Source organism: Cyprinus carpio, chromosome B9, assembly GCF_018340385.1.
Source record: "Cyprinus carpio isolate SPL01 chromosome B9, ASM1834038v1, whole genome shotgun sequence".
Classification (NCBI taxonomy): Eukaryota; Metazoa; Chordata; class Actinopteri; order Cypriniformes; family Cyprinidae; genus Cyprinus; species Cyprinus carpio.
The window spans coordinates 27,916,957-27,942,981 of NC_056605.1; the positions used below are offsets into that span (position 1 = coordinate 27,916,957).

The 26,025-nt window shown below is 37.2% G+C and overlaps 1 protein-coding gene across 10 annotated transcripts in view; it reads right to left on the reverse strand.

The window, feature by feature from the left end:
* The window catches only part of LOC109096423 (histone deacetylase 4-like), a 211,662-nt gene that overhangs the window by 118,963 nt on the left and 66,674 nt on the right, over nucleotides 1-26,025 (reverse strand). For 9 of the 10 annotated variants that reach the window (XR_006155648.1, XM_042731793.1, XM_042731795.1 and 6 more), the window contains one exon: nucleotides 5,711-5,779. The exons of the other annotated variant lie outside the window; for it this stretch is intronic. Coding sequence is in view for 7 of the 9 variants with exons in the window: in XM_042731793.1 (XP_042587727.1) it covers nucleotides 5,711-5,779 (69 nt within the window). In the remaining 2 variants the exon portion in view is untranslated. The remainder of the gene's footprint in view (nucleotides 1-5,710; nucleotides 5,780-26,025) is intronic. 10 annotated transcript variants of the gene reach the window in all.

Here is a 26,025-nt window from a genome sequence, read left to right on the forward strand (position 1 = left end):
CCACTTATTTTCTTTTTGATCTGATGCCATGTGCTATCAAAGGCAATATTTATACAGATTGACTGATTATTTTTTTAATTCATTTTTTATTTTTTGCAATTTCTGGGGATAAATTAAAAGTAATCAGATCCAATATAACATTATTATTTGAAAGCCATACATTTTATAATGTATAATAAACACAATAATAAAAGAAAATAAATAAAATTATAAAATGTATATAATAAATTGTATACAGTGCAACATATTATTATACTGTATGTAACAAAAAGGTTCTGCTAATACAGTTCATTTCAATGTTGCCAGATATCACTTGAAAAATGAGTCACCTAATCAGACAAATCAAGGACAAAATAAGCAAATAGCCTCATCAAAAGAAGCTAAAATATGCAAACGCTGGTTTTCTTGCTTTCACAACCAGTACTATTTTAGTATTAATAGTACTAATAAAAACTATTAAAGTTTTTTTATTAGTGTTCTGAGTCAGTTTTTTTACTTTTATATTTTCTGTTTCTTTTGAATGTCTACTTTGTACTTATCTCTACGCTCTATTTTTTATATTTCTATTTTGATTCTAGAAGTTTTAATAAGTTTTAGTAATTTTGTCATTTTTAGTATTTTTATAGTAATGGATATTATATATAACTATTAAAACGCTGTTGGCAATCCATGACAGCCAATGTATAAGCGACTTTATAACTTTTTTCCATGCCGTAGCTTGATACAAAATTTCACATTAAACAATAAAATGTATTTATTTTAAATTAAATTGTTATTATTAAATAAACAATTACACATTGTATTTATATTAATTAAATAATAAATATTAAAATGAATATTTTTATGATAATCGATCTTCTGGAGGATCTCTAATTTGAGCAGGGTAAAATGAGTTAAACCTTTTTCCATTGCAAACGAGAAACGCAGGTTTGCATTTGACTCCATTCTACTGGGTCTAAGCAATAAAGCTGCAAAAAGACTCTCCAAAAATGCATCAAATAAAATCGCTATAAAGAGCAGATGCATTTGCATGCTTTTTTGGAGAAGGCCAGTTTGGAGCTCAGAGTTGTGGGCGTTTAACAAGTCGCCAACAGCTCATCTTCATTTTCAATTCATTTTCCTCCCTCGTAGCAGGAGATCTGCCCGGCACGTTTGTGAGAGCCAGTGCGCTTTCACAACCCTCCTCTGAGGAAGAGTGTGTACGAGCGAGCGAATTATGTGCGAATGCATCAAAAGGTCATAGCATTACTTGACCAGAATGTGTGTTTGTGTGTCATGTGTGCTGTCTAGGAGGCTTTAACACACACACATAAACACATCAACCCACTACAGACTGTAAGAATAACACACTGATGACTCAAGCTCTCAGCAGACACACAGACACAGACAAACATGCTTGAATGAACTCACACTGGAGGGCCGCGCAAAGGCCGTCTACAGCATAAATAAGACACAAGATATAGCGCTCAGGACACTCAGACATTCAAGCAATTCGACATGTAAACAGGGCGATTTTCCTGATGCACTTCCCTCTGAAAATTTAAAGATATAGTTCATCCAAACATGAACATTTTGACATTTTTTCAAAACTCATGAGTTTCTAGCGCAAAAAAGAGAAATGTGTATGTTTTTTGGAACACAAAAGGAGATATTTTTAAGTCCTGATTGGTTTTCCAATGCAATCCAATGCACACACACACACATAAACCTTTTTAACCCCTTACCAGTAACCCCCCATTTTCAGCATAGAGACAGAAATGACATACCCAAAATAAAAAGGTTTCTGCTCATGATTCTTTCTGATTAGATACATAATCAACATATGTTCACAAAGCTGACACTTCAAAGTTTACTGTTCAGGAATCAGAATTACTCAGACTGTTATGATAATAAAGATATATAAACTCAAACATAAAAACAAAAATAGAAATATGAAAAACATATTTTTTAAATGTATTTAAAAAATTGTTGATGTAGGATATGTGTTTAGAAACATAGTGTAGCTAAAGCCACAAGTCTACCAATGCTTCATTTGAAATTTCATAATATAATCTGTAAAACTGTGAATTTTATGAAATATTTTCTAAGGCCATGTCGTGTGTTTTTATAGAAGGCTAATCGGATTGATTTATGACCCCTGTCATCTTCTGTAAACTCACATGTAAAGCTCTCATTTATGCTTTCTCATGTTTATTTGGCTCTGAACGATCCTCCATTCATGATTCTATTGTTCTCACGAAACGATCCTTTCACACCTCCGCCAGGTATGACACATTATCCGCATTATTCTTTTATCATTATTCTTTTGTTCTTTATTCCGCCATTATTAGCCTTTGTTGTGGTGGTATTTTAAGGTCTACAAAGACACAAATCTTCAGTTCCAGTATTCATTTGCCCCACTTTTATTAAAAGCCTTACTATAAAAATACAACAAAACATTTTCTTACGACCCTTACGTGAATTATTATGAAAAAATGCATTATGAAGAAGAACCGCACCTGTTATCTAGCAGCATTAGAGCTAACGTTAGCATCAAGCTATATCAGACTATTTATGAAATTATTAGTACACTTTTACTCAAAACTCACTCACTTTAAACCCAGATCGAGTGTTTGTAATAACTTCCTTTTGCGAGCACAAGTGGAATTTGGTCGTTTACTGTTGTAAAAATATGCTATTTATAGCCTTTTACATCGCTGCACAAGTTAGCATTTCAGATGTACATTTTCAATATTTTCTATAAAAATGCCCCAAATCTCAAGAAAATCGCATACCAAGCTTTACTATCGTAATCGCGTGTTTTATTGTTTGGATATGTCGTGGGTACAGAGGTGTATCTGTGTTGTTGTGGTCAGATATCAATGCGGAAGTGTACATGAAGCATGTGACACGATGTGACGTTGTCTTGTTATGATGGACTCTAAGATTGACAAGGCGAAGGACGAATCAGAGTCTGTGTGAGACACAGCGCGTGCACGAAGCTCGGCACACACACATACAGCGCTGGGAGAGGGCTATTTATCATCAGATCGCGTAAATCAGTGGAAAATGAATAGAAATGATTATTCTGTCTGAAAAAATATGAAGTAAACATCAGTAAATATATCAATATATCTCCGTAGATATGCATCTTTGGTCTATAAACCCTTTTTGGACGCTGTTCAGTGAGTCTATGTGAACACAAATAAACCACTGCTGACGTGACTGAATATGAATGAGTGGTGAATTTCTATTCAAAATTTGGCATAATACGGATTTATTATTTTGCACTCCTGACATAAATTAATAAATAACTCTCACTGCAACAATGTTTTATCAAAACAGTGGTCAAATATCGAAGCTAGAGTCTTTAAACTTTCATCTGATGCACAGTTTCAACAAAACAACAAAGATAATAATTCATAAAGTGATATTAAACTTAAACAAAAAAAACCAGTTGACCAAATACATCTTTGAAGGACAAACGGTTTTAAAGTATAAAAGTTAATGTAAACATTTTTTCAACATCAGTTTTTTTTTTCTTATGCTAAAGAAAATGAGCTCTAATGTCTGGTATGTCATATAAATAGCTGCCTTTCTCCATGTTTAACAATATTTTTTTCCCAAAGTAACAGCACAGACCGCTTCATATTTAATGCTTACACGTCTCACACATGTTGAATTATGCATGAAGCTGCATATGGTGGTTTAATATTGCGTATGTGCTGCTCCGACTCCAGCATCAGACAAATGAATACATCAAAACTACAGTCCATCCGGGCCAGAAACACCAGGACTGGCTGGGAGTGTTATGGTCCAAAAACAGCAAGCACGCCATGTCCTCACGGACGCATTAAACATATGGTATAATGTAACATCGGTCCCTGCTCAGAGAACGTGTTTACAATCAATACTAATTCAGCGAGGAGGGGGAACAGGGGAAGAGAGACAGATAGAGAGGGAGAGTGAAAGAGTGGAAAGGCGCCGTTGGCAGTGAGCAGGTCTCCAGGCGAGACTTTCAGCACCATCTGTTTCCTGATCCACAGCCCCAGTCCTAAACCCGGTCCTACATGAGCCTGAACCAGCTGAAGCTGCCTAGACAGGGTCTAAACAGGTTATCAAGACAAACAAATCCCACACAAAACCCCTAAAGTCCTTCAAGTCCAGTTCAGCCTCAGACTATGAATAGAAAATGTGCTTAACATCTTTCCTACATTTCTTGCCTTTATTTCGATCTCTCTTTCCTTAAACAATGCCTGTTTTTCACTTTCCTTTGTATTTTTTCATGTTTTCCCTCATTCATTCTCCTGCCTAGTCTACTGTAGCACGCTTCAAACTTCATCCTTCCCTTCCTTATTCCTTGTTTTCTTTTATTCTTTATTTTCGTCTTAAATACTTTCCACCTTCTTCCTTTACTACAGGAGTTACTATAAAAGTCCCAGATTTCAAACTCTAGCCAAGAAAAAACCTACACGCCCAGCTGTACTTCTCAGAAATGAAACAATGTGAATCCTTCAGAGATACTGTGTGTTCAACATGGACATGACCACGTTTCTCAGCTCCAGTGTGGTACCAGAGTCCTCAGACTCCAGCGGTCTGTGTATGGCTCTCTGACCAGGCCAACATGTCTGTACACAGATGCCATGGTCTGTCTCGTCTCTTTTAGCAAGAGCAGAGGGAAACCACATCCGACTAACCAATGTGTTTGTGGCTAGCCAGCAATCCACTGCTACTCCAGATCCAAGAGGAGAGAGAGCGCGCACACACAGACACACAAACATATATAGAAAAATACATATGCATTCATATATTCTAGCCAAGCTTCCTTTTGGATACATAGAGACACACAATATTTAAAATATATAAAAATTAAAATATATAATGAAAAATAAAATAGAAAGAAATTAAAAAACAAAAGATGGACAGACAGACATAAACAGACTGGTGGATGTACAAACAGAGAGACATATCGAACGACAGAACGACAGACAGACAGACAGAAAAGACAGATAGACAGATAGAAAAGACAGAAAGATAGACAGACAGACAGACAGACAGACAGACAGACAGATAGACAGAAAAGACAGAAAGATAGACAGACAGATGACTGACAGAATGAATGAATGAATGAATGAATGAATGAAAGAAAGAAAGAAAGAAAGAAAGAAAGAAAGACAGACAGACAGAAAAGACAGAAAGACAGACAGACAGAAAAGACAGAAAGATAGAAAGACAGACGACTGACAGAAAGAAAGAAAAAGAAAGAAAGAAAGAAAAAGAAAGACAGACAGACAGACAGACAGAAAAGACAGACAGACAGACAGACAGACAGAAAAGACAGAAAGATAGACAGACAGACAGACAGACAGAAAGTAAATTTTTAAAGATAAAGAGATTTATTTTATGCTGTCTTTATGACCTTTTCGGATCTTCAAAGTTTTCGTTACATGAACTTTCAATGGAAATAACAATAAAAATAACAAAAATTTTTTTTTAAAGATTAACCAAAGTCTCCTGGGTTTGGAACACAAATCATAAAAGAATTCACATTTTGGGTGAATTATCTCTTTCAAAGACCCGTAAAAAACACCAATCAGATGTTCTTATTCAGCAACCCTGTTTGATGCCCTATGACCCTTGGCTATGCCAACAGGGATGCCCACAGCTGACTGAACTACACACACACACACACACACACACACACACACACACACAGAAGACTCGGTCCTACCAGAAGGAATGTGATTGACTCCAGATGGCTTCAGAAGTTCTAGTGGCTGTTCTTTACTGGGAAGTCCATCTGTGGAAGACAGAGAGAAACCATTCCAACTGAGAAATGCTGAGGATCAGGGAAGCGTAAGCCATCAGGATATTGTATTACAGCTCTGCACACAGATTACATATGCAACATATGGACCACTGCCAGGGAAGATGTTATATTTTGAAGCAAATGACTCAGGGATTGACATAAACTCACTATCTTAAAGGTAACAAAACAATAGCAATACAGCTTTCATATCAAGTCCCAGATGCTTTTTCTCTGACGTTTCACTCAGGAATTTTTTGCCGTATTTTCAATATTTTACTGAACTTACTGAATGTATAATGTATGTCTACCTCTCAAAGCATACCTTTTATTTGCATTGGTTTAAACAATGCAACAGATTTCCAAAAGCAGTATTTGTAATTATGTGGAAAGGCAAAACAACATCAGTAGGCATGATAACGCTGGGAGAAGAAGCTATAAATAGCCTAGATCTCTAAAAGAGGAAGAGAGAGAGAAACGCTCACTGCAGGATTCATAAGAGCATTAGCATTCACAAACACACACACACACAGGAACCATAAAACCCGCACATGTCATCTCATAATAATCCACCAGAACAAAGGAAGAAAATGTGCACAGGGGGATTCTCACTAAAACGGTTATAAACAAACCCATATTTTTTCTTATTGTGACATTAAATAAAAATTAAGCAGTTCCTATTATGGTAATGTGGACAAAAAATTATTATAAAAAAAAACCTTACTATAAGTATTTATACATCAAAGTAGTAGTTTTTGTGGGACTGCTATATATATCACTTATTGACAAGAATCGGCCAAGATTTGGCTTTTTTTTTTTTTTTTTAGATTTTCAGCTGTGGCCGGTTGCTTTTTTTCAGCAATTGTGTGTAAATCTCGGTAGGCAAATTGCTCAATATCTATTAATATTATATTAAACAATGGCTACCCTTTTTGATTGAGATATATACATATATATATATACACATACATACACATATATATACACATACATATAGATATATATGTATATATATATATATATGTGTATATATACATATATATATATATATATACATATATATATATTATATATATATATATATATATATATAGACATATATATACATATAGATATATATATTAATATATATAGTATATATAATATATATATATATATACATATATATATATATACATCTAATATATATATATAATATATATATTACACTCCCGAACAAAAATCTTAAGACCAGGGGATGCATTGCAAGTTTTACACATTTCGCACTAGTGGATCATAACCGGGTTGTAAGTGCTGCTTCAAAAATCCCAAAAGAAGAAAACACGGCAGCAAGAGACAAAAAATAGAGAGTAGGCAATTTATTGAAAACTGCATTTAAAACTCAAACAGGCTGTTCATCAGCTGATCATAAAAGTTTAAGACCATAGCCCAAAAATAAATGCACAACAGAACTAAAAGTGTCAAAAAAGGACTCAGTAGTGAGTAGCCCCATCGTTCTTGTTGATCACTTCAAACACTCGTTTCGGCATGCTTGATGCGACTGTTTCCAGGAGGCTGGTGGGACCATTGCTCCATGGTGGTGAAGATGGCTTCACGAAGGGCATCCACGGTCTGGAACTGACGTCCGTTTTTTTTAAACTTCCCTTGCCATCCATCCCCAAATGTTCTCAATGGGATTTAGATCAGGGGAACACGCAGGATGGTCCAAAAAAACAACGTTATTCTCCTGGAAGAAGTCCTTCATCAGGCGGGCGTTGTGAATTGCAGCATTGTCCTGTTGAAAGACCCAGTCATTACAACATAGACGGGGGCCCTCGGTCAAGAGGGATGCCCGCTGCAACAGATCCACATAGCCAGTCGCCGGTTTGACACCCCTGCACAACCTGAAGCTCCCATTTTCCCATTGAAGAAAAAGCAAACCCCAGATCATGATGGAGCCTCCTCCACTTTGCCGCGTAGAAAACATCTCAGGTGGGATCTCCTTGTCATGCCAGTAACGTTGGCAGCCATCAGGACCGTCCAGGTTAAATTTTTTCTCATCAGAGAAGAAAAACTTTCTTTCTTCCACCTTTCAATGTCCCGTGTTTGGTGCTCCCTTGCAAATTCTAAACGGGCAAAGTTTGTGTCGTGGGAGGAGACGTGGCCTTTGAAGACCGTTTTTTTGTTCTTGAAGCCCTTTCTAGCAAATGACGTCTAATGGTTATGGGCGCAGTCAGCATCAGTAAGGGCCTTTTGGGTCAGATTTCCACAGCCAGAACCCGTCGGAGCCATCGGTGAAATCTTTTTGGGCCTACCACTTGTCTTCACAGACAATGACGTCTTGTCCAACTGCGGAGCTGAACGGGTTATGGTTTTGGGCTGCAGTCCAGCTTGCGTAAAGGTTGCGCTCAACCATTGCAGTCAGCATCAAGAAGGGACCTTAAGTTAGGATTGGGCCTTTACGGAGATCTTGCGGATCAGTGAGGTTGAACACTTTTTGGGACACTACCATTGAAAGATTTTTTGTCCCATAACTCTCAGGATTTTTTAAGAAACAATTGTGATCAGCTAAATGACTGTCCTTACTGTTTCAAACCATCGCAAGGCAGCGATGGCGCGTTGCGAGAGGCCTTGCGTGTGCAGCTCAACAATCCTGCCACATTCAAGAGAGAAAAGCCTTTTTTTGCCTTTGCCATCAGGAGATCTTGACAGTATGGACTGCTTGAAGAACAATGACATGAAAGCCATATTTTTGTGCAGATTTGACCTTTTTATGGCTATGGTCTTAAACTTTTGATCAGCTGATGAACAGCCTGTTTTGAGTTCAAATGCAGTTTTCATCAAAATTGCCTACTCTCTATTTTTTTTGTCTCTTGCTCCTGTGTCTTCTTTCTTTGGCATTTTGAAGCAGCACTTACAACCCGGTTATGATCCACTAGTGCGGAAATGTGTAAAACTTGCAATGCATCCCCTGTCTTAAGATTTTGTTCGGGAGTGTATATATACACATACTATATATATATACATATACATATATGATATATATCATATATATATTGTGGCGAGTCAGCTTGCCTCCCGCCCTGATGAACATCACCGGCACCCCGGTCCTAAACACGCCACCGTCCTAAATCGCCGTCGCCCGGCTCCCCAGGCTCCCGATAGGAGTGGGTGTGGGAGAGAGGAGGGCGCTGGACGAGTCAGGGCTGGCGGCGTGTGATGGGGCACACCTGAAGGAAATGGAGCCTCATCACCGCCGCTGTTTAAAGCCCAACGCGCCTCTCCTCGGCAGACCGGTCTCTTCCCCGTGCATGCACACTGTTGTCCCTCGTGGTTCCAGGAAGGGGTGCGTTGGGGACTCCCGCTCCACCAGAGACGTGAGCTGCCGGACCCAAGCGGTCCGGTCGAGAACCGCAACACCGTCTACACGGACCGTCGGGAGCATGATGCCGGGCCGGTCCATCCCCTGCAAGCGCCGCGCCAGCGAGGAGGATGAAAAGCCGCTAGAAGAATAAGCCGCCCCCGCCTCTCGCAGCCCCGGACCGAAGAGGGGAGCGCGTTGCGGCCGCCGGAAACCTCTCCGCCCCTTACCTGGACCCTCCTCCATGAAACACTGCCAGACCCCCAGAACCCCGCCAGCACCGAGGACACCAGATTCCCTGTCTGTTTTGGACACTGTTCCCCTTTTGGACACTTTATTCGCCTCTCTTTTGGGTTTTTTTTCTGTTAAAATAAAACCTCTCCAGGCCTGACGCCACGCCCACTGCTGTCTGGTCGTTGGCTCTTCCCGTCACACCTATATATATAAAATAGATAATATATATATTATATATATATATCCACACATAATATATATAATATACAGATACATACATATACTATATATATATATATATATATATATAGACAATACCACTGTTTCCCCCTTTTGGACCTTTAGTTTATTCCCACTCTTTTTGTATCAGGGCCTGAAATATATCGGTCGTTGCTCCCCGTTATATAAAATTAAAAAAAAAATAAAATATATACTTATATACATTATACAAAATATATACATACATATATAGATATATATAGATATAATAATATATTAATACAACCAAACTTGTATTTATTAGTTTTTAATTTATTATAAAATTAAAAAAATATATCCTTATTATTATTATTAATTACAGTAATGGATTTATTTTAGTATATGCTTATTGCTTATTTATTTAGTTATTTATATAATAATAATAATAATATAGTAATGAGAATTTAGGGAGAAAATTCTGAAAATAATGCCGCAATGCAAGAAAATATTAGTGGTACAAAAATTGGCTTCATTTTATTTATACCAATGTTCAAAAGTTTGTGTTGATAAGATTTCTTTCTTTCACTTTTTTTTTTTTTTTCTGAAAAAACTTATTTAGCAAGGACACATTGTATTGATCAGAAGTGACAGTATAATGCTCGAATTATAAATGTATTCACGTACATATTCATTTTACATTTTAAAAATGAATAAATAATTTAATGTGAAAAATAACTTCTCCTCAGCTGTAATGAGTTTGTGTATGTCAGCACCGGGAGCAGCGATTAATCTAGCAGTAATGAGCTTCAGATGCACTTCATACGAGTGAGCTTTCTGACATACTGACCCCGATGTGTCTCGCACCTACTCGCTAAAGACTGTCAATGAATCACAGCCTGAGACAGAGAGAGAGAGAGACGAGGAGTTGAGAAGAAAGAATTCAAAGACTTTGCAGTGTTTAATTCATTAGACATTCCAGTCACAGTCTCGCCAGCGGCAGCAGGCGGTGACAGAGCTCAGGGTCGTTTCCACGGATCAACAGCGGCGTCAGTTCCTCTCAAAGTAAGACCGGAGGGCTTTACGCCTCAGTTTGCACAGAACACTGCAGAGAAGACAAACAACCGCTTCAGAAAATCTGAGAGATGTTCGTACTGTGTTGTTGTTGCATATCCACTTTTTCTACCCCAACATCACTTCAGCAGGCGCTCAATCTGTCCTCAAACCTGCTCTGAACTGCAGAAAGAGAGGAAAACATTGTCACACAACTGACAATCAGACGATGACGAATCATCTCTGCTGTATGGAGGTTGAGGGCAATTCTGTGCAGAGCTCAGTGCACTGCCCGTGTGATAGGAAAAGTAAATTTTCCAGAACAAAACACTCAGGAATAGTTTGTTCTGTCTGGAGACAAAACCCACACATTTGCTCAGTTTTCTTCCCAATTTTTGAGACACTGGTTAACAGTGTTTCCAACAGAAGTTCTGCTTTACAGCAGCCTCCAAACCCTTTAATATGGCCAATTTACTACAACGAAAAAAATGTATGTGGTGTAATCTTATCGATCTAGGCCTCCAACAACCCCTTATATGGCCATTCTATATTACATAAAACTATCATATAGAAATATATATATCTATATTATCTATATATATATCTATATTATATATATATATCTATATTATATATATATATATATATATATATATATATATATATATATAACTTTAACGTTTTAAACACACATAAATCTAATATTTAAATATATATTTCAAATATATTTCAAAATAATAAAACCTTAAACTAAAATAATAAAATAAAGTTGTGACTGTTTGAACCCCTTAATTTGTCCAATTTATATACTAAATCTACCAAAAAAAACATAATAATAATAATAATAATAATATTTTTAGAACATTTCAATATATTTCATAATAAAACCTTAAACTAACTACAGTAAAATAATAAAGTTATTATCTTTTTTGAGAATGTTCGAAGACCAACAATAAATGATAATAAATAATAATATAAATAATATTTAAAATAAAATAATAAAAAATAACAAAATAAAAATTTTTAAAAACTATAATGGAATAAAAGCTTAAGAAAATGAAACAATCATAAGAAATTACATTTAAATAAAATTTTTGTGTGTATATCTATTACTGTTTGATGATTACTGATTTTAGACTTAGCAAAAATAAAATAAAATAAAATAAAATAAAATAAAATAAAATAAAATAAAATAAAATAAAATAAAATAAAATAAAATAAAATAAAATAAAATAAAATAAAATAAACATTTCCATGGATTGATGGATACTTACAATAACAAAACAAACCATGGTTGGCCACTTTGCATGTCATCCAGACAGTCTCATCCCACCTAAGATGGGTTTTCTTGTACAGAATAAGCTGTAAAATGGATCACACTTTATGACTATAATCAAAAGCCTGTATAGTCAAAGGACTACCAAAATAGAGACGAGAGCCAAACCTCCACACTCCCAGACTCAACTACTATCAACCGATCTGTGGATCTGATGAGTGACAGGACCCGAGCGACCTCATCCATTCATGTAATACACACAGCGGCTCAGATAAGAGCTACACTTATCCCTGTGAATTCAGATCAGAACAGAGAGTATCAATCATCCGCTGATAAGAGCCGTTCCTGAGGAACGTGCATCGAATACTGCAGCCCAACAAACCCAGGCTGTCTCTGAAAATAAGGCTGCAATTAAAGATTATTTTGATCAATATGTTCAAGAATTATTTCCTAATAATTTTTTCTAATTAATCAGATTAAAAAAAAAACATTCAAAAATAAGTTTTATTGCACAAAAAAATGTGCAATACAAATGTAATTATTTAATTATTTCAATTCAAAATGACGATAAAAAAACACAGCTAAAACATAAAACATTTAAAATTAAACTAGAAACATACAAAAATATGTAAAAACATATATTATAGACAATTTATATATAAAACAACAATTTTATATTATGCCTTTTTATAATTCTTTATTAATTTTTTATTCAATATAAAAATATATAGATAAAATATTGCTAAATATTTTTGTAAATATTTATAAAAAATCACCATTTTTTTATTAAATTCAAAATAAAAAAAATATATACACATATACACACACATATACATATATATATATATATATATATATATATATACATACAGTATATGTATGTGTATTTGTGTGTCTGTATATAAGTTTATGATATAAATTGTGTATAAAAAGGGTTAATAATTATCTGACAGCTTTACAACTGTGGATATGTTTTTATAATAATGTTACATTTTAAATAACTAAATTATAAAAACAAGATCTGACTGACTGATAATGAAATTTGATGCCATTTATTTTTATTATCAGTTATTTACCTTTGAATTACTGTTGCAACCCTATGCACAGGATTATAGGATTTCACATTAAGTTATGGATACATAAGCCACCAGATGAAGGCATCTTACCAGACAAGATGTTACACAACCACTGAACTCGAACATGTCTTGAAGCTTCCCTACCACTGTTTACTGGCTGCATTTTTCAGGTTGAGGACACAGCGCGTGTGTTTTGTTCTCTCCTCCTGCTGATCAGAGCGATACAGGGTGTACGAGTTCAGGCGAGAGGAGCAGGAGGCAGATAAACAAGGCAGCCCACAGCAGTGGCCTCGCTCAGCCATGATTAGCTGCCTCTGTAACCCAGCACGCTCCGCCGCTGAACCCCGCTGAGACCTGAGAGCGAGGAACCTGAGGAACCTGCACCAGGTAGGCTGAAACAAACCGCCCCACATCGGCTCGCGATGTTACAATGCGCCCCGAGCCCATCAGGATCTTTAAGAGCGTGCCTAACACACAGAACTCCAGCTTTAAACAAAACTTTTGTGTTTCCATGATGCTATTTTTGAATAATGATGCTATTTTTGCTATGCTACTCAAGTCATCATTAATAATAATAATAATTAAAGGCTCATTATAATGATTAAAATGTTGTTGTTGTTTTTTTTAATAAATGTACGATTAGTCGACTAATGCTTAAAATTAAAGACTACTAGTCGACCAGAAAAATCCGTAGTTAAGGGCAGCTCTAATTGTGGGTATGTCTATTACTGTGGTTGAAAATAACATAACATAACATAACATAACATAACATAACATAACATAACATAACATAACATAACATAAACATAACATAACATAACATAACATAACATAACATAACAAACATAACATAACATAACATAACATAACATATAACATAACATATAACATAACATAACATAACATAAAAAAGTTTTGTGGGTATATCTATTACTATGGTTTAATTATCAATGATTAGTGACTTCAGATTTATCAATTAAAAATAAAAGCCTAATAAAATAAAATACATTTTTGATAAAATCTAATAAGATTTTTTTGTGGGTATGTCTATTACTGTGGTTTGATGATCAATGATTACTAATTACAGACTTAGGCATTAAAAATAAAAGCCTATTAAAATAAAATAATTTTTTAATAAAATCTATAAAAGAAAATCTAAAACAAAACAAATTATAAAATAATCAAAAAATGTATATATAATAAAATTAAATAAAAACGTTACAATGTGCCCGGAGCCGATTAGGGTGTATTTGAGTGTGCCTAGCACAAAGGCCTCAAGCTTTAAAGCTTTAGTGTTTCCATGATGCTATTTTCAGCCATTCAGACTGAAGTCATCATTAATACATGCTGCCGCACGGCAAAGATAAAATATTGATGGGAGAGCCCTCCGACGGTGTCCCCTCCAAACAAGGAAGCTTTCCACGTTGTGGCTGTTTTCTCCTCTGGAGAGGGATGTAGAGGGGAGGAGGCAGAAAGAGGGGCATTAAAGGGAAGACAGATTAAACAAAGGATGGAAGCTGTTTATGCTTCCGCCGCACGTTCCTGGGCTCGTCTCGCTGCACGCGCTCTATTTTTGGAAGCCTCTCTGGACCAGACAGGAGCAGAGCCTGTACCATCACGGCATTTTAATCAGACCCACAATGCATCTCAAACTGCACCCAACAACAGGGAAGTGCTGCAAAAACACAGCACTGCAGTTAGTGAAGCAGGTATCCATGAGCCACTGCAGTCAGGATTACTTCAATGCTTGATTAAGTCAACTAGTTACAAGTCACTTCACTTCAGTTGCACATGAAGTCTAAAAAAGTAAATCTGGCATGCTTTGTGTTAATATTAATATGACATTGATATGTACTCACTATTATAATAACAATAAATTATGCATAATTGCATGCAAGTAACCCTAAACCAAACCCTAATCCCAATCCTAACCCTAACCAAGTACATGTAGTTAATTAATATTACTCAGTACTTACTGTAAGTGTATAATTACACTGTAACAAGGACACCTTAAAATAAAGTGTAACCTGACATTTTATACTTTCTTTGATCTCTGGGTATGTGTAAGGGTATGTTATCAATTATAGGGCTGCACGATTAATCGCATGCATTTGTCATGCGTGTCTCATCAGTAAAGCCGGTTCCGTGATTAGCGGTAAATGTCTGTCACCTGTTTTCAAACGGGAGCGGCAGTTAATACACAGAGCCGTAGTTCACTGACAAGCTATGCAATATCGTATTCATAATCGAATGCGATTAATCTCAATTATCAACAGAATATTGCGTAGCTTGTCAGTGAACTACGGCTCTGTGTATTAACTGCCGCTCCCGTTTGAAAACAGGTGACAGACATTTACCGCTAATCACGGAACCGGCTTTACTGATGAGACACGCATGACAAATGCATGCGATTAACCGTGCAGCCCTAATCAATTATGTATTATATATTGCACATTGATAATAGCAGGGTTTTTGACAATAGCAACTTGATTGAAGCACTAAAATGACAAAAAGTAATACTAAAACTCATAAATAAAATGAAATAAAAACTATATAGGAATATTTAAACAATTATAAAAATAAAAATGACCACACAACCACCCAACAAAATTCCTTAAACTTAAACTCAAATTAAAGTGAAAATAGAAAAAAAAAAAAAAAAATAGAAATCTAATTAAAATCAGAGCCATATAAATGGTCGATATTAACAATAAATAAGAAATAAAAAATAAATGAAAACTACAAATCAATCTTTTAAAATGCTTTTTTAAGTTGAATGTAGGCATCACAAAATTATTATATACAATATGAAAAATGTTTTTTTCCTTCTGAGATTTTAATTATACTTAAGAGTTATTCAATTATTACTGATTGAATGTTTTTCATTTTATTTTTTTAGATTAAGTCAGAATTAGATGAGCATCCACAATTACATCCCAAATTACCAAACATCAGTCGGTAACCCTTACACTAAAAGGAAAACACGTCTACTGTACCCTGTAGACCGGAAGCACACATTCACATAAACAGACAGACAGAGAGAGAGAGAGAGAGAGAGAGAGACGGGCACACAAGCCCCCTGCGTCTGAGGCACATATGTCTGTGTCACATCCTCATCCTCAGCCTCATAACCGCAGATATGAGATCAAACATTAACTCATTGTAGTATGAACAAGATTTGTACATCTTTTCAATCTCTTAACTTGTGATAAAAAACTTTTTTTAATTAGAAGGTGTTGAAGAAAAGTTGAGTGAAACGCTAAAGACTGATGGATGCAGGATCTGTCTGTCTGTGTTTGTGTGTGTGTGTGTGTGTGTGTGAGATACTGAGATGGACAGACTGGCTGGCGGTGGCAGATGGCAGAAAGACGACACCAGAGCCTGATGGACTAGATGAGGAGAAGTCCGTCTGTCTGTGTGGCATCAGAGCCACGATTGCGCGCGCACAAACACACACACTATTGGTCTCTCTCTGCCAGTACAGTAGCACATGCCACATCACACAGAGATACATTAGAGTGAACATGAAACACCATTCACAGCCCATTTTTATTCCTTAATCTGACGTACTTCCAAGTGACGCTGTTCAAGAAATGACAAATGCTGGATTAATCTGAAATATAACAATGTCAACACAAGAAATGCATTACGCAACACAATACATTAGATGAGAGGAGCTGAAATGTTTAGAGACTGATGTTCACACTTTTCCATTTAATCGCAGTCCTTAGGAACCGCACCCGACACCCCAGGGAAATTCATTTAGTATTCGAATGCAGTAGTAATTCAACTTTTTAAAATTAAAATTTTTTTTTTTAATAAAATATATATATTTTTCCAAATAATTCAATAACAGTCATTCACAATTAAGTGAGATGTTACAGAAATTATTGACATGCAGCATTAAAGCATATTATTATTATTAAAAATCTTTATTATTACTATTGTTGTTTAAATATTAATAATGCATATGTTTTTAGCACTTTAGACACTCGAACAAAAGAAAAAAAAAACTAGGAGAAGAGACTAGACTAGAAAATATGTCTAGTGTCATCAGGCGAAATTTCAAAAGAATTTCGACTAAAAATTTCTTTGGAAAAATGTGCACCTGAAACCACGTGGCAGGTGATGTTCTGGGTGGTTATGCTGATTCTTATCTTCGTAAAGCTCCTGGGACATCCCTACAATTGTTTTAACCATAAGTCTTTACTAAGAGTCTACCATTATCAGCACTGCCTCTAAACCTCTCAAGAAGAGAGCAGTGTGTGTGTGTGTGTGTGTGTGTGTGTGTGTGTGTGTGTGTGTGTGTGTGTGAGGGAGAGAGTGTTTCCAGTGAAGTTTTGAAAAGTACTTCGAGGAAATTACTTCCCAGGAATAAGGGAGGCAGATGATCGTTTGGACTTGCAGGTTAAATGGAAGAAGTTTTACCCTGAAACCATAAATTACTTCAGTAGAGATATTTCTATCTTCTTCATAACCTAGTCAGAATTTGCATCAAGCACTAACAAATTATGCATCAGCAAGATACTGGGATGTATTGTGAGAGTTTTGATGTGTATCAGATACTGAGAAAACTACATTATCCCCCACACACGGCAAGAGCTCAACAATACGGATCAGAGAGTTCTGGATGAATTAAAAGATTGTTTTAGGTAAGGAAAAACTGACGGTGGGCTGTTGAATTATTAGCGAAATGATGTACACCTGAGGTCATTTTTTACTTTTTTCATATTGTTTACTACATTTATTTGCTTAGTCAGTGTCGTTGTGGGTTTTGGTTATTTTGGTGTTTTGTGTATATATGGAGGTGGGGGCACGGATATATAGATAATGCACACACACAGCCGCTGAAAAGTTTGGGATCAGTACTTTTTTAATTATATATATTTTTTTTTAATAAGGCACTTATACTCATCAAGGCTGTATTTATAAAAAATACAGGAAGTAAAAACAGCAGTATTATGAAATGTTATTTACATTTAAAATTTAAGTTTATTTTAATCATCTTTTGAAATATAATTTACTTTTGTGATGCAAAGCTGAATTTTCATTAGCTATTACTTCAGTCTTCAGTGTCACATGATCCTTCAGAAATCATTCTAAGCTCTTGATAAGCATACTAGAGTACTAAGAAGTTGTACTTTAATTATAAAGTAACAAAAAAGAGAGTAATTTTGTAGGGTTAAAATCTCCAACATTCACAGATAGTGAAAGCAAGCATAATCCTGTATCCTCATAAAGTGGTAAAAATATCCTTTCTATTGATGGGATTGTAAGCACTGTACCGTAGCAAAGCTCACCGCAGCATGTTTACAGTACACAAGAAGCTTTGAAGACAGATGTCTTATCAGCTCCAAAAATATGCATCTTCAGTCTCAATGCAGATAAAGCTCTGCTGTCCCACCCTGAACCAGATCTTTCTCACAGACCACCGTCAGAACCCGCTGGCTTCCCAAGTGAGGACTGAGGCTTGGTTCCTACATAATAATACTCTAATAAGCATTAAAAACACCTAGCACATAAACACTGGCCAAAGCAGTTCAAATAATTCAATCAATACAACTCTACTGCATTGATACAGATTTATAATCAATATTTGTCTCGCTTCGTCCACCATCTTTGGCTGCCTTCAAAAAACAAAGCCATCTGCACAAACAAACACACAGAGGCTAATTACATTCTCATCTACAAATGACTTCAGCTTAGACTGTAATTAATAAAACTCATTGCTGACATGAAGCAGGGCTTCCTGAGGGCTTAACACATCCGGCCTGCCGCACAGAGAGATCCAACGACAGGAATATTTAGGGAATTAAGGCCTGATTCGGGAACAACCAGAGGCTCAGAGCTAAAAATAGGGGCTGCAGGCTGCTGCTGACAGGTCTCTTTGAGGTCGCTTCGTCCTGTCTCTCCAGGGGACGCTTTGTATTTGTGTGAAGGGTATTTGTGTAGAAGTGTAGAACACAACATCAGGGAAGCCAAAGGAGAAAGTTTGCCCTATTAGTTCTACATAAATGCTCAATCCAGAGCCCTGTTGCACGTTTATGAGAGTATATTGCATGCTAAATGCACAGTTACAAAAGCATCTCTCAATCTCTGTACATACAGCATATGCAGGGCTGCATAGTGGATGTCAAATGTTGTTATATGTTGCCTGCATCAGCTCTGAATGTCTGTAATCACAGGATATGCCTCTTTCTAACTGCCTGTAATGGGGTGATCAAGTGTCCATGCTCATCATATGCTGTAGACGACTGTCTGCTGTCTGCATAGGCAGCACTCAAACTCATCGTGTTTAAATTTATTTTGTATTAACCCTGCTGCTGTGCTGAAAATCCTCAACCTTGTGTAGTGTTCCTGGTTAAAAATGAGTGGCCTTTTAAAATGTCCTTGTAAATCTCTCATTATGCTATATTATCATCAAATCTTTGATTCAATCTTTTTGTCAACTTGTTTCTTTGTCTTTCAGTTGCTTTTCTTTTTCCTTTTGGAACTTGGAGTTTATGCACCTCAGTTTGTGAGTGAAAAAAATATTATTGTGGATAATTTTGGCAATATTCATTTAAAAACTGAGGTGCATAAGCTCAGTGAGCACATTTATATGACTGCTCATTTTTGACTGGGCCACCACAAAAAATCCCCCAAAATGAATGAATGAATGAATGAACGAACAAATGAACGAATGAATGAACGAACGAACGAACGAATGAATGATCACATTTTGGGGGGTGGGGAAGCTGTTCTGTGTGAGCAAAGTCAGTAAGTTTAGCATTTTCTAGAAAAAGAAAATCCTCTCTGGGTCAAAATGTCTAAAACACAACATTATGGTTAATATTATTAAAATATTAATTAAAGAAAAGTGAAAAGTGCTAATTAAAATTAAGCTGCAATAAAATACAATATAAATATTACATTATAAAACAACTTAAAAAAGAAAGAAAGAATGATATGCAATAACTTGCAATAACTGATGCAATAAATAACTCAATAACTTTGTTAAAGCACTAAAATTACTAATGTGTAATAAATAAAAACTAAAAATGAAACTAAAATAAAGATAAACCTAAATAGAAGTATTTAAAAAGAATCAAACAAAAAGCAATAGAAATGATTTAATCACAACAAAATTATAAAAAAACATTATATATAAAAAAAGCTAGCTCTAAATATTAATAAAAACTATAATAGCATACACACAATAATAACACTGGTGGAAATGCTGAAAAAAAGAACTAGATTTGCAACTCAGGATTGTTGTTTTATATTATGCACGCACAAATATTAGGTAAAAATTAATTATTACTCTCAATATTTTAGTACAGAGCTTACTACAACATATTGTATTCTCCATGAAAGAGATCCGTCAAGCTGCTGCAGAATTTGGCCAAACTGAAGTATCTTAGAAGGCAGCATAAGGTCGCTTCCTACCTTTTGGAAGAGCTTTTGAATTGGATGTGCGCATTTCAATGATGTCTAGGTAGGCAGCTTGCTTGGTTTTGGAACAAAGCTAACATAGGATCATAGCACAAAATGAAAAACAAGACTTTCTAGTGAAGGGTCTCTGATTTTGTCACTTTTTACATTAGTATGTCACTGATCGGCATACCTAAGATGCTCATACGTATATGCCTCGCTGGCACAGTCTAAAATCCTAGTTTTTGGCTTTGCCCCAACATGAGCTGCAAATGTTGTGTTACTTACAGCATGATGAGTCCAGGACACAACACACTGGTTTTTCCATTACAAATGCAATATGGAGACCATGTAAACATCACATTGGCCCACGTTTACACCAGTAGTGCCGTCCATTTGTGATCAGAGACAGATGTTAATATCAGCTATAAACATGATTAAGAATAATGACCGCTTGATTGACCATCCATTCAATGGGAAACCTCTCGCAGATGAGCCCACCGGCCCAGCGGGTGGTAGGCAGACTGTGGCACAGTGCAGGGCTCATGTGCCTGTAAGGTCCGCCCACTGGTCCAAAGACGGTAGCCAATGATCCGGTAGAAGGATTCTTGCGTGTTGCTGTCTTTCCTTTCATATAACGCAATGATATCAGATTAAATACATTTTTCTTACATGTTTACCTCTTTTATTCATCTGACTCCAAAAATGAAAAGGGTTAGAAGAGATGTTTGATATATATTAAATTTAGGTGTATGTTTGACTATCCTGTTTTACTTTCACATTTATTTTACTCGTTCATTAGGAATCTATGTCGCTCAGGGTGCCCCACGACGGCCGTTCTTGCGTGTGCCCCACGATCACAAACTCGCCAGTCTCAACAGCAGTCAGAGGTTATGACTAATACTATTTAATAGGTTACCCATACTTACCATACTTTAAATAGTATTTCCGTTTTGTCCCCCTCAGCTACCCATGTACAACTTAGTTAAAGCTCAAAACAATAATCAGCGGTTCTGCTAGCACTGTCTGTCTAGTCCCCCCCCCCGACAGTCATATAACTCGTACAACTTGATCAAAGCTCCAACAATAATCAGTGGTTTATGCTAGCACTACCTGTCTAGCCCCCGACAATTATATAACTCCGTACAACTTAATTAAAGCTGAGACAATAACCAGCGGTTATGGCCAGTACTTCTATTAGCCCCCCATAGTTAATGCAACTGAGTACAACTTAACTAAAGCCAAGCGGTTTAGCCAGAAATCTAAAACCTCACCTGATGTGCCCTATGCTCCATCTAGTCTGAGTTCTAGTATGCACTTAACCCTGGACGCAGATTTGCGGAAACATAGCCTTCACTTAATCTACTTGAGAAAATAATTTCAGGACAACCAGAATAAAATCAAACATAACAATTTTATTAATCAGGTAATCAAAGTAATAATTCAAAATCCAATTCAAACAATATAAAAAACACTAATCAATCACAAATAAACATTCAATAATTTTGAGATGAGAGAATGTAAAAGTTACCTGATAATTCAGAGCTACGCACAGCAATTATGCGGGATATCTGTTTACAGATTCCCTGAGCTCTTTGTCACCTTCCCTTATATATCCAGCAGGACCCCAGAATTGCCAAATGGCATTTATTGCAGGGGTTTAGCATATTACCCTTTGAAGATTGGTTTCTTTGGTTTCTATGGGAGGCTGTATTTACATACTGGAGGTAATTTGTGTGAAAAACCTGGGAGTAGTCTGTTTATAATGTTTGTGGTTACCTGTTCTATTGTTAAAAGAATGAGACCCCTTTAACCAGACACACAGAGACCTTTTGTAAAACATGAGACACAAATTATTGCATTGTTATAAACTCTGAATAAGAAAGGTAGTTTCAGTGTTTCCTGTTAGGAGGGAGTGGGCAAAAGGAGTGAAATGTTTATGCATATGGTGTGGGCCATTTGTCTGTCCCTCTCAGTTGGGTGTGTTGCTTTAGACTTGCGAGACAGGATCTAGGTGTTGGTTCTCATAAAAGTTCAGATATCCCGCATAATTGCTGTGCGTAGCTCTGAGGGCATCAATAACCTTACAGTTAAATCTCCCTTTGGCCCCGTGGGCTATTCAGAGATTCCTGCGGGGACACAACTGTTGGACTTTGGCTGGAAACAACATCACAGACTTTCTGTAGTGCTGGTACCTGTAATGGGCTGAGGACCATAGCCATGTTGGTTGATGTCTTTAGAGCTCTGATGAGATATCTGAAATAACAGCATTGAAACAGTGTGAAAGTGAAGATGAGGGCAATGCCGACGGCACACCCCCCCCAAAGTATCCAGTCCCACCACGTGTAAGCACTCAGGGCTGAACGGGTAGAAGAGCTGGACAGGATGTTTGCAGTCTTTTGAGCCAGGTTCGCCTCTACCTGCGCTTGTGAGAGATGATATTCAGTCTGTGTGATGATTCTTTGCACCAAGTCCATCGTGTCAACTAGGGCCTGTGTTCCTTGTTCATAGAAGGTGTCATCCCACCATGGGGAAATTTCTGCATCCAGTGGCATCCTTCCAAGGATGTTAATCTGGCCCATTGAGAAGTCCTCAGTTGCTTCTAAACAAAACGAGTGGTTAGCAGGACAGGTCAGTCCTCCATATGTGAAAGAATTCATCTCACTGACGACACACCACTGTGTGTGAGATACCTGAATAGCATCAGAGTGACCATGCAATGATTGAACATTTACAAGTTTGCTGTCATTGGAGGAAAAAGGCTGTAACGTGTTACATGTACAGACAACATAGTTATGGGTCTCATGACAACACGTGCGACTGGTAAACAAGGTCTCAATACCCTTTAAGGTCATGTATCCTGTAAGGTGGTCCCATTTAATTACTTGGTCTTTCACTACCATGCCAATTGATCGAATAGTGGTAGAATTTGGATAAACTTGGTCTGGGTGTATTAAGGGAAAAGTGACAAAAAATCCAAGGCATCCATTACATTCATTTCCAGTGTACATCATAATAGTTGATAATAATTCAGAAATATTGTAAGTTACATGCGTCATTACTAAATTTACATCATGTAGTAATGTCTTATTTACATTTCCTCTAATCAGTCCACCAGGAGGAATTGGGTGCAATGATGGGCATTGTTTGGGCCTAGTGTAGCCACAAGTGGTTAAATTAAAACAATGATGGACAGTCCATGAACAGTTATGTGGGCTGGTGAAATCGTCCATGCTAAATTCACATTTTCCCACACAATAAGTTCCTTCCTTTCGGTTGGTCCACACAAAGGTTTTTGGTTTTTGCTCGTCTGGTGTAAGTGAGGTAAGGTTGTAAATTGATTCTGTGAACCTTAGGTGTGTAGTATTGTGTGTTTCAGTGTGTGTGCACCTATATGTAAAAGGTTGCAAATTTCCTAAAAAATAGCATAATTTTGGATCAATCCCATTGTTATTTTTCTCATGTAGTGTGTTCATGATCCCTGGATCAGTTTTAAGTTGATACCAGGCAGTGATATTATGTGCAAATTTTGGTGCATGTGTGTATCCTGAAAAGCTTTCTGTCGGTGGGTGTGTGCTACCTGAGTTGCAACAAATTTTTGGGGTGCAATTTTGATCCGGTGCTAACCCCGGAGGCCATGTAACTATCTCTTTTGGTACTACCGTAATTTCAGGTGTGGAAGGCCCCTTGGAATATTTCCACACCCACCTTCCGCATTTCAGGTTGTGTGTGAGTGAAACCCTTTGGCCCAGTCTGATGCACGTGGGCCTGGATATTTTCCTCTCGTCCGGTCTCCATGGGATTGCTGCAGTCAACCTAGAAAATAGAATAAGAAAATTATTTGTCTTGTCTACCCTTGTATAGTTTGCACTGTGACATGTGATACCATCGCAGTTTTCCTTTGAAATCTGTGGCAATGCAACTGTTGCAGGTTGCTTTGACCTCATATGGCCCATGCCATCGAGGTTTGAATGGGCCCTGTTTCACAAAGACCCGTATCATCACCATGTCACCCTCTGAGAATTTTATCTCAGAGTTTGGATTGAAATGTGTATCATTCATCAAGTCAGACTGCTGTTGTTTCAGAGTGGCCTGTGTATGTAACACACTGAGTCGGCCTTGTAGCTGTTTCAAAATAGTCTGTTGAGTTGCAATCATGAGAGGTCCCAGATCCGCTGGAGTGATTTCTGGGTCTATTGGTAGTTTCATGACTCTTCCAGTCATGAGCTCGAACGGGCTGATGCCCGTGGACTTTGATGGAGTCGCCCGCATCACTGTTAGTACCGTGGGTAATGCGTCGGTCCACCTGTTCTTGTGTAGGATTATTTGTTTTGAGATGCTTTCTTTAATCGTGCGATTTGATCGTTCTACGATCCCTGAACTCTGTGGTCTGTAAGGAACGTGAAATCTCTGTTTGATATTTAGCATTTTGCACATAGATTGCATTATCTGGCCAGTGAAGTGGGTTCCCTGGTCAGATTCAATTTGAACTGGAGCTCCCCAGAGCGGAAGAATTTGGTTCGCTAACACTCGTGCCACTGTGTTTGCACTGTTATTGCGGGTGGGAATCACTTCGATACATTTGGAGAATTTATCAATTATTACAAGGCAATAACGATACCCCCCCTTGGCACTGGGCAGCGGACCAATAAAATCTAACTGCAAAAATTCCCAAGGTCCTTTGGGTGGTTCAGGTCGGCACAGCTTGGTTCGTCCTGGTCTCCCTTGGTTAATGGTAGCACATACAATACATGTGTCGCACCATCTTTGAATGTCTGATGACATTTCTGGCCACCAGAAGTAATTTTGTATCAGTTGTTGCGTTTTGGGAGCTGACACATGTGCATAATCATGGTATAATTTTGTCACTGGTTTTTGGAGGGCATCAGGAACAACATATTTTCCATTTCTCAGAATTATTCCCTCAGTGACCTTGACTAATTGATCCTGCTGTAAATGCGGTACAAGCTCTCCATCTGTGCTCCACAGTTCTTGTTGATATTGTTTTAAATCAATGGGAGTGGTTTGTACAGCACTTACTGCAGAAGTACTCAGTCTATCAAGCTGCCAATCGTCTCCTTTTACCGCTGCTAGTTTAGCTAGTTGGTCTGCTATGCTGTTGTTTTTCTCATGTTCATCTGGGTTTCGACTAATGTGTGCACGCACTTTAATGACCGAAAGCGTTGACTCGCGCATTTTGCTTGAATGCCAGATTGAGGTTATGATGTTAAAATGCTTTATTGGTGTTCCGGCTGAGGTGAGAAATATTTCGCAGTGGCCATTGTGTCATAAAATCATGAACTACGCCAAATGAATAACGACTATCAGTGTACACACACAACGGTTCGTGGTGTGACTTGATCGCTTCTAGCAATGCAATGAGTTCAGCCTCTTGTGCTGATGTATTTCCTGGTAATTTGATTAGTAATTGTTTAGCGTTTGAATTGGGAGAGTGGGGGGTCCACACAGCACATCCTGTGTGAAACTGACCGTCATGCCAATATCTGGAGCCATCAATGTAAACCGGAGTCTGGTCTGGAAGTTTTTTGGTCATGGACCAGGCTCTGTGTCTCTTGTTTGGTTTGACATGTGTGTGGTTGGCCCTCCACGTCTCCCAATAAGTGTGGTAAAACTCGGCTGTTAATCGTTGTGA